The sequence below is a fragment of the Saccostrea echinata genome, unplaced genomic scaffold (assembly GCF_033153115.1).
Source record: "Saccostrea echinata isolate AGI-Se365-2 ecotype Australia unplaced genomic scaffold, CSIRO_AGI_Sech_v1 ptg000011l, whole genome shotgun sequence".
NCBI lineage: Eukaryota > Metazoa > Mollusca > Bivalvia > Ostreida > Ostreidae > Saccostrea > Saccostrea echinata.
This window is the reverse complement of record NW_026889760.1, coordinates 19766-31805: the sequence shown is the minus strand read 5'-3', so window position 1 is coordinate 31805 and position 12040 is coordinate 19766. Positions and strand designations below refer to the sequence as shown.

The 12040-nt window shown below is 34.1% G+C and overlaps 3 protein-coding genes across 3 annotated transcripts in view; 2 read left to right on the top strand and 1 right to left on the bottom strand.

Annotated features, from left to right (window-relative positions):
- Positions 1-6943, bottom strand: part of LOC133184772 (26S proteasome non-ATPase regulatory subunit 6-like) — a 34168-nt gene extending 27225 nt beyond the window's left edge. Inside the window, exons 1-2 of the mRNA XM_061319834.1 lie at positions 6788-6943; positions 4147-4352 (exon numbers count right to left, since the gene is read on the bottom strand). Coding sequence (XP_061175818.1) covers positions 4147-4352; positions 6788-6932 — 351 coding nt within the window. The 5' untranslated portion in view covers positions 6933-6943. The remainder of the gene's footprint in view (positions 1-4146; positions 4353-6787) is intronic.
- Positions 6944-8509: 1566 nt separating this feature from the next.
- Positions 8510-8887, top strand: LOC133184838 (histone H2A). Its single transcript, XM_061319916.1, has one exon. The coding sequence runs from the start codon at positions 8510-8512 to the stop codon at positions 8885-8887; it is 378 nt and encodes a 125-aa protein (XP_061175900.1).
- Positions 8888-11030: 2143 nt separating this feature from the next.
- LOC133184836 (histone H1-delta-like) lies at positions 11031-11618 on the top strand. Its single transcript, XM_061319915.1, has one exon. It carries the CDS (start codon positions 11031-11033, stop codon positions 11616-11618), a length of 588 nt encoding a protein of 195 aa, XP_061175899.1.
- The last annotated feature ends 422 nt before the right edge of the window (positions 11619-12040 follow it).

The following is a 12040-nucleotide window of genomic DNA, read 5'->3' as shown; positions in this document are numbered from 1 at the left end:
ATTCCTCTAAGTAATCGATTATTAATCGATTACATTTTTCAGTAATCGTGCCCATCCCTGATAATCATGCAGTCTTGCTCGCATATGTACACAAACATTATAGAGTTTACATCAGTTGTCTGTATCAATCTGATTTTGTGTTCTCGATCTGTATATACTGACATGCATTTAAACGTATATGTCTGATTATTAATCCCGTTATTATGGGGCTCATATTGTCGAAGCATGGTGTTTATGCATCGTTATAATCACGAGGATACCTCCAGCCTTTTCCTACAAACTGATGACGTATCTAAGCTATTTTAGGAGCGAGTTTCCTATCTTAAAATTAGAATATATGTACTATTTTCTTATTCGCAATATCTGTAAATCTATTTTCTTACATAAATATTTAGGCCTGCCGTTTACTGAGATTATACATTGCATTTTTAAATCTTTACACCCTGCTCAATTTGTAGGTTAAAACTGTAATTTCAACCTTTCTCCCATTTTCACAACATCCTGCATTTAATCGAGGACACCCCCTTGGTAGCTGTTTGTCAATTGTATGTATTGATGCGCCTCTGGCGCGCTGACTATGAGGAGTTGATAAAATCAACTCCCAAAAAGAAGATGAAAAGATACCGGTACATAAAGAGAACCTTTTTTCTTGTGTTTTTATCATCTTTATTTCAACACAAAGGCTAAATACCAGAAGCAAGAGGCAGTTACAAAATTAACTAATGGAGAAAGAAACCTTGCAATTGACTGTGAGAACTGAACATCGGACAGTATCTTAACTGAACAATATTCTTTTGGAGAAGATTCTGTTAGAGCATGGGAACAGCTTTTGGAGTAGGTGATGGTAAATTGTTTCAGTTACTTTTACCTTGCAATTGGCTACACTGAAAATACTGTATGTGTACATAAATTGGCGTATTCAAAATTTAGCGCAATCATTGGGTATGGAGTGGTTGGCGTAATCACGAATTAGCGCTACATACGTCTGCGCCATGTATTGTATTTATTATTGGTTAATTTATGGTATTCATTAATTAGCAAATTGTTGTCTGCGTTCAAGGCGATAAAATATGAAGAACAGGTGCTTGAGGATGGGACCCCCTCCCCCGCGTTCTGTACCCCAAGGGTTCTCCCCGACTTTTTTAAATAAAATATATTTCTATGACACATTTACAAAGTATTACAATTGAAAAATCCAAAATATAATTTAAAACTAACCTTTTATAAAAATTCATACTTTCTGATACTAAAAGGTCTCTTTTAGTATTCAAGAGTATGAATTTTTATAAAAATAAATAGAACAATGAACTTCATGTGTATAAACTATAAAAGAAGATGGATTAACTGGAACCAGATATTTGAAAACATAAACATATAGATAAATTTATGTCATCTACATTATTATTTTAGTATATCTTGTGTATTCATATTTTTTTATTTCATGTTTATTCCTAAAAATCTGTATGTAAGCTTTCCAGCCGTGGTGTGTTTGTGTTTGTGTATGTGTATGTATGTTTGTTTATGGCTAAAGTCAATTAAAAAAAAAAAACTTTGTGTATGTGTCAAAGAAAAATATTTTATATAAAAAAAAGTCGGGGAGAACCCTTGGGGTATGGAACACGAGGGGGGGGGGGGGGGGGGGGGTCCCGTCCCCAAGCACCTGTGATAGGAAGCCTGCTTTTTAAAGTACACATGCAGGAATTCTGAGGCAATTTATTTGGAGGTGAAAATACTAACTACTAGCTTAGTATTATATACATTTTAATAAAAATAGATATGCTTATATACTTGTATTTGTTATCACATATCCGTCCCCAAGCACCTGTGATAGGAAGCCTGCTTTTTAAAGTACACATGCAGGAATTCTGAGGCAATTTATTTGGAGGTGTAAATACTAACTACTAGCTTAGTATTATATACATTTTAATAAAAATAGATATGCTTATATACTTGTATTTGTTATCACATGAAAATGTAGTAGATATTAAACAATTGATTTTTAATTAAAGTACATGTATGTTTTTTTTATTCCAGGGGAAAAGATGAAGATGATTATTTCAAGTTTCACTTTTCAAACCCATTTAAAATTCTTCTTGACTGGACAGACACAACACCACATAATGGCCAACCTCTGATGTAAAGAGAAATCATGAAAACATCAAGCCTAGCTGTTTCTATTGTCTACAAAATTGTTATATAGCAGTTATTTTCTACATTTTGTTTATCTCTAAATACACATTTTGGATAAGGCCAAACAAAAAAATATGTGTGGTTCCGGTTACACTTCCAAAAAAATTAGGGTAGGTAGGTAGGTAGGTAGGTAGGTAATTTTTTTTTTTTTTTTTTTTGGTTTTTTTTTTTTTTGTTTTAGCAAAATGATTTTCTTAATTTTTTCTTTAGAAATAATACCTATCACTGCTTTGCAAATGGCATTTAGATGTGGTGTGATAATATACTAGTCAATATTGGTAGGGGACACCTACATGCTAGTTTGCTTTGGATTTAATACTATTAAACTATGTTTTGCAAGGAGGCCGTCATTGCTGAAACTAAAACTTAAACTGGAGTCATTGATGGAAATCGGGGAAAATTCCGGAAAAAATATGAAAATTGCCAAAAAAAGATTAGGGTCGGGGGTTATAAAATAGGGAAGGTCGGGTAACCGGAGCCACACATATTTTTTTATTTGGCCTAATGTTAAGATGTAGATTCTTGCTTGATCAATAATTTGAAAAAAAAACTTTTTAAAAGTAACGATAAAATTATACATATACACATGAATATGTGTATGTTTTCTGATTGTAAGAATATACATTAATGGTTTTATTTTTAATGGGGTGTTAATTTATGGTCAGTCTAAATAATTCTAAATTTCTTTATCCAAATAAAATTGTTATCTAAAGATTTGCATCTGGGAACAAGCAAAATTAAAATGGAGGAAATTAACATTAGCTTATCAAATTTCAAACCTGCTAAATTAATACCTACCTATGCATGAAAAAGTAATAATTTATTATATATTTATTTATTTATTTTTTTGGTTGAAAAGTATCATTAGAGTTTTTATCCATTATCTTTATCCTTTTTTATCTAGTATTTGAAAATGTTGTTTACTGAAATAAGTTCCAGTGAAAAGTTGAATAGCTAATTTTCTTTAGATTTTGAGTTACCTGCCCTTTGTAAAGGATCATAGAGAAACAATAATAATTCATTTAACAATTTTGTTTTATCTTATTTATTACCTTTAATAATATTTACTTATCATTCCGTTTGTCTGATCTATTCGTGAGAAAAGTGTTTGGAAAAGAAATTTTATAAAACAACCAGTGTCTAGTAACATTTTGAAAAAAATATTATTTGGCAAAATGCCAATTTTCGAAGTTAAAAATACCAAAAATGAAAAAAAATCCCCATTCTACTTTTCATAAAAGTTAACTAATATTATTATGGTGTTTCTAAAATTTCAGGTGAGTTTTTCTTGAATTGCCTGCATTTCTTGAAAGACTTCTTGAAATATAGGGTAAAAACGACCATTTTCAAAATGTAAGAATTTGGTCATCTTTGAGCCATCAATTGAAGAATTTGCTGTGACTTGTAGAATTTTTTTTTATTGTGTTTTATAGTGCTTCATTTGTTCTATTCATATAATGTATGAATTATCTCAAAATAATTAAGATGATTAAACCACATGAAATCAAGTACATAGCATTTTTATGCTTGAATTGAGAGTAAATGGGGCAAAAATCTATATTAGCCCGTTACCATGGCAACCAAGGTAGTAACCTTAATTTTGAATGTTGATTATGTCATAATGTATGGGCATTAACCACCTGAAAAAGTTTCATGAAAATCGCTCATGGTGTGTGCCATAGCCCTACAGTAAAATTTTGGTCCTTACAGAGAATTGATGTTAATATGTATACAGTTGAACTTTGATAACTCGTACACAGAGATATCTCGAATACCATGGATGTAGAAGTAGTTTGAAAGTCCCAAGCCCTTTTTCTTTCAGTATTTTCAGTTTTTTCTCCATCCCATTGAGTTCGAGATAGAAAGGGTTCACTGTACTTAAATATTATATGCACACCTTTAATATGAAAACATTTATTATTTTAAAAAAAATTCCTGCACTATACTGATATTTACCTTGTCTCCAATTTTACATAAATATTCTGCTTTCTTCAGCATGAATTCTCGGACTTCAGTTTCTCCCAGATTTTTCTCGGCGTCCTCTATAGAGGCCTCTATTTTCTTGAGTTCTGCTTCATTTGCTGCCTTCATTTTCTTCATAAGAGTCTCGTCACATTTCCATTTCAAATCTTTACACAACTGCTCGTAAAATGGAGCCATGTCTGTCAATGAAAATGTGTAACATTTATATCTCATTAATTTTTTATAAAGATTTGTTTCTCTATGCCTTAAACAAATCTCAGATTCTTTCTCCGTCAGCTGAATTTTTTTTTTACATATTACATACTGTACAGGTAACTTCATTTCACTATTTATATTTCTTTTCTTTAAATTGAAAAAAAAATGACTTGGTAAGTTTTAAACAAGAGGAAAAGTTTTAACAAGGGCCACATCACTCACCTTAGCACTTTGGCTTGGAAAGAGTAGAAATCAGTTCAGTATTGAAAAGTTTAAATAGAAAGTGGGGGGGGGGGGGATAATTTGAACAAACTTGAATCTACACTATCTGAGGATGCTTCTGAATTAATATGACTAATCATTGCTTTGCTGTCCTTGAAAAGAAGATTTTTAATTATTTTTCCTATATATTCCTTTGTAAAACTTTGATCCCCCATTGTGGCCCCACTCTACCCCTGGGAATCATGTTTTGAACAAACTTGAATCTACACTACCTGAAGATACTTCCATATCAATTAGACTAATCATGTCTTTGCTGTTCTTGAGAAGATTCTTAAAGACTGTAAACTTTACGAGACTAGAGAATGGAGACGAAATGCATAAAGAATCTTCCTGAATCCTTTTATCTAAGAATGCATGAACATAAGTAGTAAAAATAATACATGTACAGATTTGTAAGACTTTTTAGGCTTCTTAACACTTAGCTTTGATCCTTGGCTTCTATAAAATGGAACTCGGTGTTGTTATTGATGCATAATTGATAAGCAAGAATAATTTTTTGGCCGAAATTTTTTCATCTTCATAATCATTGTAATGTATCAGGAAATTTTATTACTCACCATATTGCCACATTCCCAGGTTTGGCCACAAAATGCGAATAAAGCAAGAAACAGGTAAAAATAGCTACCTGGCATAGGTATAAATAGCTACGTATGTAGAAATAGTTTTTGGACTGAACCTTTTTTAGGCATAATTTGTTCACAATATTTAAAAGATAAATTTTAATTTAATACTGCTCTATATTATCAATTTTCTGTGTTAATACTTTATCAATCGAATGAAATATTTCAGATTATGTTTCTTAGGTTGATACTGTATAGGGGGAAAATAACTTGCTGTGTTAATATTTGCTATATTCATGGTGTTAATAAATCCGTGAATTCAAGAAACAGTGAATAAGTTTTCAATAATCTCCATGTTTTATTTGGAAATTTGGGAGTAGACTGTGTACCATAGGTATTTTTACGTGCAGTACATGGTCATTTCAGTAATTACGAGTAGTACTTGTCATTCAATTATTTTAATTATCATGCTTTACTTTAATTCAAATCAGCAGATAATAACATGCATTTGTTAAAAAGCTGTTTTAATAGCCAACGCTACATGTTTCGTCAATCCAAACACGTGGGTAATGGGTTTTGATTACCCATGCGTAACTAATGTTACCCCGTGTATTTGTTACCTGCATTGTTATGCGTAATAGTTTTGGTTTTAAAAAATCATTCAAATAACTATCGAACTTGCTGAAGATGTAGAAGGATATTATTTTGTCGATGCATACATTAACACATTCCAGTGGTTTTTCGCCACGATGTATTATCCCTTTGGAAAGAAGATCTTCGGGTGTACATGCACTCATCGTAAAAGCATACTGAAAAGTAATTCGACGTTTATAAGCAAGGACTTTTAATAACTGCACTTGTTTTAATTAATCGTCAAGAAATTATTAAATCTAACTATTTTATATAAACCTACCCTGTTGTTCCTGAAATGAATACATAACGCTGATTTATGCCGCTCTAGCTATGCTATAGATTAAACGGATATAGACAAGGGAGGTAACTTTTATTATATACAAATTCCGCGAATTCAACAAACCACGATCGTTTCAGAGGAGAGAAGACTGTGAAAATTACAACCTGTGAAATTAACCCCCTATACAGTATACATTTTTGCTATAAAATTTAATACTGAAATACGCAGGATTTGTGATTTTCTGGGCGATTGTAATTATGATTGTTTATTTCCAAGTCCGTAAAGTGAGTCGGCAGTGTCAAACCCAATCCAAAACCCGAAAGAAGAAAATGTATGGCTGGACCAGGAATCAAACTCGGGACCCCCTGCATCTCTAGTCTGGTGCTCTACCGACTGAGCTTTCCAGGCCGATATCCACGGCCCAAACCATTACACAAGATTAATTATCAGTTGGTAGATCTACAAACTGGAGTTTTTCAGAAGACTGAAAAGGCTTAAGGCATAGATTTCTTACGCAAAATATTGTACAAATGCACAAAATTAGATCAAACTCATATAGATATATATATTTATCTTAAAACCTGGACAGAAGAAACGGTCAGAAGTACAACAATGACACATGAGTTTTGAACGAAGTGAATGGTTCGTTTTCCCGGAAACTTACTGTTCTCTTCCACTGCAGCCAAAAGTTTCTTCTTGATTTCCACATCATTTTTGTATTTGTCTGTTTCCAAAAGGAATTTCCACTGGGCATGCTCAAAATTTGGGTTTTTCTCTAAACCTTCTTCTTCTAAATTTTCTATCGGCATTTTTGTTACAGGAAGTTACAACTGTATTTTAAGAATTTCGATCCCGATCCGAAATCTCAAATTAAATATTAGGCCTATGTATAGTATGGTATAGTATGGTATAGTGAGGGTTTATAAATAACAAATTATTAATTATCAATCTATCCTACATATATATCCTTTTAATTTTCGGTCCTGTTTGACATATGTAATTGAAGGTTAATGTTTAGTTTGCTGTTTAGAAAGGACATTTTCGCATAAGGTAGCAATTTCTATCATCGTTGACATCTCTTTCCTCTCTCACGATATCAATGTCATTTACTCATACGTGTTATCAACTTTATGGTTAGAATTTAGGATTGTGTTCTTTGAATTTGCTATGTTTAACTCTACCTAATTTCAGTTTTTTAAATTAATGTCATACGGAGATCGATTTCCCCTTCATGCAACTTACTTCGTATCCTTGGTCAGTGCGAAAGTGGACTGAGTTAAATGTCAAAGATTAGATGTGTGAGTAATCTACGAAAAATCTTTGTCATATTCAGTTTGTTCTAAAATGCATTTATGAAATTAACAATATTTTTGACTTATAATAATTCTGATCTTTAAAACCGTTTTATCATTTGCAGCAATATTACAAAATGAACCTTTTTTTACTTTATTTGGGAGGGGGAGAAGGGCGGAGAGAATTAAATCCGACTCCTATCTTTTTTTTTTTGGGGGGGGGGGGGGGGCTAATTGATATTTTTTTAAAAAAAAATAAAGGGGTGGTTTGCGTGGACTTTCATATACATGTACTTCAAATTTAATTTCTATAGCAACTCTAGGAAGGAGTTCGTGTTTCCTTGGGGGTTCCAGGGTCATTTCTTTTTTTCTTTATTTAAATCTAAATAACTTGGAAAAATCGGGGGGGAGGGGTGCTCCCCCTTTCTAGATCCGCTCATGATCTTATTCTTCATAGTGTTTCTATAATAAATTCCAATCGTTCACGTAGAATAACATTTCATTGCTAATGCCCCTCCCCTTATTGAAGTTATTTGCTAGGTCTTTTCTGTTTTCTTTTATGTTTCTCCTAATGTGGGTAAACCCCTGTAACTATTTTTAGAATCGGTAGGGGAAGAAAGTAGTTCAGTAAAAAATAGTTCCCGAATTTACAACCAGTATACTTATTAGTTCGTTGCCTGAACAAAAGATGCTTGATATATTAATGCATGAAGGAAGAAATAAATCCCTTAAAAACGATTTTCCGTTTTTGTATATATTTTTTTAAAGAAATGCATTTAATTATTTGACGCATGTATGACCGGAAGACCCCATGCCTTTACTTTCATTTTGATTATTTTGGAAACATGAACATTTTTCTGGAGTATGTTACTGACAGGTGTGGATGAAGGTGAAAGCCTTTCCTCTTCTCTAAAGAGAATATTAGTATGTGTGCCTTTTGTGGGAGAGGGGAAGGGGGTATTAAGTTTACGTAGTTTTATTCTTTTGATTTCTCCTCAAAGGCACCGTTGGATCCGCTTGGCTGTTTAAATTGGTGCGTGCGGGCGTCGCTGGATTATTCGTTGACTGTACACGAAAGAACATAACCGTTAAGAATGTCTGGACGTGGCAAAGGAGGCAAAGTGAAGGGGAAGGCCAAGAGCCGTTCTTCCCGCGCCGGACTGCAGTTCCCCGTGGGTCGTATTCACCGTCTGCTGAGAAAGGGCAACTACGCCGAGAGAGTGGGAGCAGGCGCTCCCGTGTACTTGGCTGCCGTTCTTGAGTACTTGGCCGCAGAAGTCTTGGAGTTGGCAGGCAACGCTGCCCGCGACAACAAAAAGACCAGAATCATTCCCCGTCATCTGCAGCTGGCCATCCGCAACGACGAAGAATTGAACAAACTCCTGTCCGGCGTGACCATCGCGCAGGGTGGTGTCCTGCCCAACATCCAAGCGGTGCTCCTTCCCAAAAAGACACAGAAAGCCGCCAAGTAAAAAGATCCTATAGTTGTGTTGTGTGCAGCACAAAACCAAACGGCCGTTTTCACGGCCACATAAGCTTTTCGAAAAGATACCTACATTACAAACGAGTTGAAACGTAAACAATTATTATAGCTAGAAAATAATAGAAACACACGAATTCAATAATTTTCAACACAGAACAGAGATCAAACATCAAAGAAAGTGTTATATATTTAATGATAAATAAATGTATTAAGTTAATAACAAAAGCAATAAATTTTAAAATTGACTCGCATGTATATTCGTATATGTACGTTTTTTTCTTTCTCGTTATAGGCAGTTGAATCCAAACCTTATAGGCCTGCGTACAAATGTTGAATTCTCACGTATTACTTGAATGCTCACTCAACAAAGAGATAAGAAAAAAAAAAACCCATTTCATTGACCAATTAAGACTAGAAACTGCGAAAATCATCTAACATGGCGATCTAACTTTCAATTTTTTTCCTTTGATACAAATATTTTTAAATATGATCATTATTTTATTAACATATTCAAAAGATCTGTAACTCCAGTTAAATCCTTAATGTTTCTTTTTTTTTCCCCCTCGCTATTGTTTTATATGATGATTATTTAGACAAAATTCCTAATTGATAAAAATAGATAAAAGTTATGAATATAAGAATCTCATAAGAATAAGAAGATGTGGTTTATATTATGTCTTGAATGTTCTTATTCAAAAAAGTGTGCTTCCCATAATAAGAGTGAATAAAAGCAACTCGATGCCAGTTTCCGGATACTTACAGTACTAACACAATTAAAAACTGGTAGTAAATTTTCTTTCGAATAGACTACCGATGCGAATGACTAAACGACATTTTTTTCAACACTTTACATTTATTGCGATGTCCATCACTGCGCCGTGCAGCACATCTGCATCGTCACGTGACATATAGATGCAGGGAATCATGATCTGCACGTGGAAAGTGTGCAACCAATTTGATGCTTCTATCAATGTATTGTATTGTCTTGTATTATATACTGGTTGTCTTGTTCAACTTGAAAGATATAGATTTTAAATACATTGGCTTTTGACCACATTCTGTTTATTTACATGTACTCAATTATTTGTGTGTGTAAATTACAAGAAACAAATTAATATCAATGAATAAGCTACTCCCATTATTCGCCTTGTTCGTCTCTCTCTGTCTCTCTCTTATGTATAACTACTAATTAAGTGAGTGTTCTACAATTATTAAATACACGCCCTTTTTATGTGATTTTTTTTTTTCATGTAATTTACAAGGATGTCAGTTATGTATATTCTTATGATATAATTATACTGAGAAATTCAGACGTTGTACCACCGAATGTGGTACGTTACGTACGGTCTGGATCTTTCCGGTGTCCTCGGTGTTATAATTATAAAGTAGGTGTCATGTATTTAAATATTCGAAAAGAAATTATATGTTGTCCCTTTAAGGGGGTGAACATCCACTGATCTAGAAAGTATATTAGATATATATTTGAACATTCAACAATTTGTGAGATTCCGTGATTTCCCTTCATATGACCCTTTTGTTTGATTGTTTTTTTTTCTCTCTCTCTCCATTTCATATGAAATGCAAGGCACACATCACTATCCATTGTGCGCGTGTTTGTGCCGAATGTTTGCATTTTCATTCGGATTTTAAGTAACATAGAAGACAATTGAAAGAAATGTACATGTATGTTTTATCACATAGCAATGTAGTAAGTACTTCAATCCCTTACTCGTGTTCTATTCCTCTTGTTTTCGTGTTTTAATCAAAATTAGTCGCTTCTGGGCTCCAGGGAACAGCGCATTTTCAGAATCAACAGACAATTCCTCCTTTAAAATGACAGATTAAGAACCTTAAACAAAAACAGTTATGTAGGAAATTATTTCAAGAAAACGCACAGTGACATATTTGAGAAAATTAAGTAAAATTGGGAGGACAAAATCGGAAAAATAACAGGTATTGAAACACAAAGTTTGACGAGTTCAATCCTCTACGCTCTCGACAATTGGGGAGTTTTCACGGAGGTCCGCGCTCGCCGCCACTCAAATAAGGCCATCGGCGGAGGTGATTTCATTCATTTCCTTATCGTCGATAACGTCGTTCACATCAGTTGTAGAAAACAGGACAAAAAAATTATGGCAGACGCCGCACCAGCAAAATCCCCCGCCAAGAAGAAGGTTTCCAAACCCAAGACGGTCCCCGCCCATCCCAAGTACATCGAGATGATCAGCGCTGCTGTGGCTGCCCTGAAGGAGCGCGGAGGTTCCTCGAGACAAGCTATTCTCAAGTACATCATGGGCAACTACAAAGTCGGTAATGACGCCTCTAGTGTCAACACCCATCTGAAGATGGCCCTCAAGAACGGAGTCAAGAAGGGAGTTCTCAAACAGGCCAAGGGTACAGGTGCCAGTGGTTCCTTCAAGCTGGGAGAGAAGCCCAAGACGGAGAAGAAACCCAAGACCAAAAAAGTCACCAAACCTAAGGCTGCCAAGCCCAAGAAAACGACCAAACCCAAGAAGACAACCGGGGAGAAAAAGCCAACAGAAAAGAAAAAGGCTGTTAAGAAACCTGCAGCACCCAAGAAGGCCAAGTCTCCCAAGAAGAAAGCAGCTACTAAGTCTCCCAAGAAAGCCAAGGCAGCTCCAAAGCCTACGAAAACCAAAGCGCCCAAGAAAGCCACAGCCAAGAAGTCAAAAACCCCAAAGAAAGCCACCAAGGCGTAGACTGCCAATTGTCTTAAACCAATTACAAAAGCCCTTTTCAGGGCTACCAACATTTTTAGAAAAGATGCCTCTATTACATACATGTACTAATGGAAACACAAAATGAATAAACAAGAAGTACACTTACCTATTACACATAGTTTATTTGTCTTCGACTGGAAGCAAATTGCAAAGTCATGATAATATTAACATGCTGTTTCTGAGAAGAAGAAGAAACAAAAGTCAGTTTTTAATTTGTTTACATACCCTCCCTCAAGTAAATAAAATTTTACTTTTTCCACATCACAACGCCTACGCTAACTATATGGCCATTATTATTAGTGTTATCATTCTAGTATATTTGTTTTCATGTTTTTTTTTTTTTTTTTTTTTTTTTTTTTTTGTTTTGTTTTGTTTTGTTTTGTTTTGGTTTGGTTTTTTTT

Bases quoted from the DNA above. Each gene is read 5' to 3' on its own strand.
- LOC133184838 (XM_061319916.1), top strand. From the start codon at position 8,510: ATGTCTGGACGTGGCAAAGGAGGCAAAGTGAAGGGGAAGGCCAAGAGC.
- LOC133184836 (XM_061319915.1), top strand. From the start codon at position 11,031: ATGGCAGACGCCGCACCAGCAAAATCCCCCGCCAAGAAGAAGGTTTCC.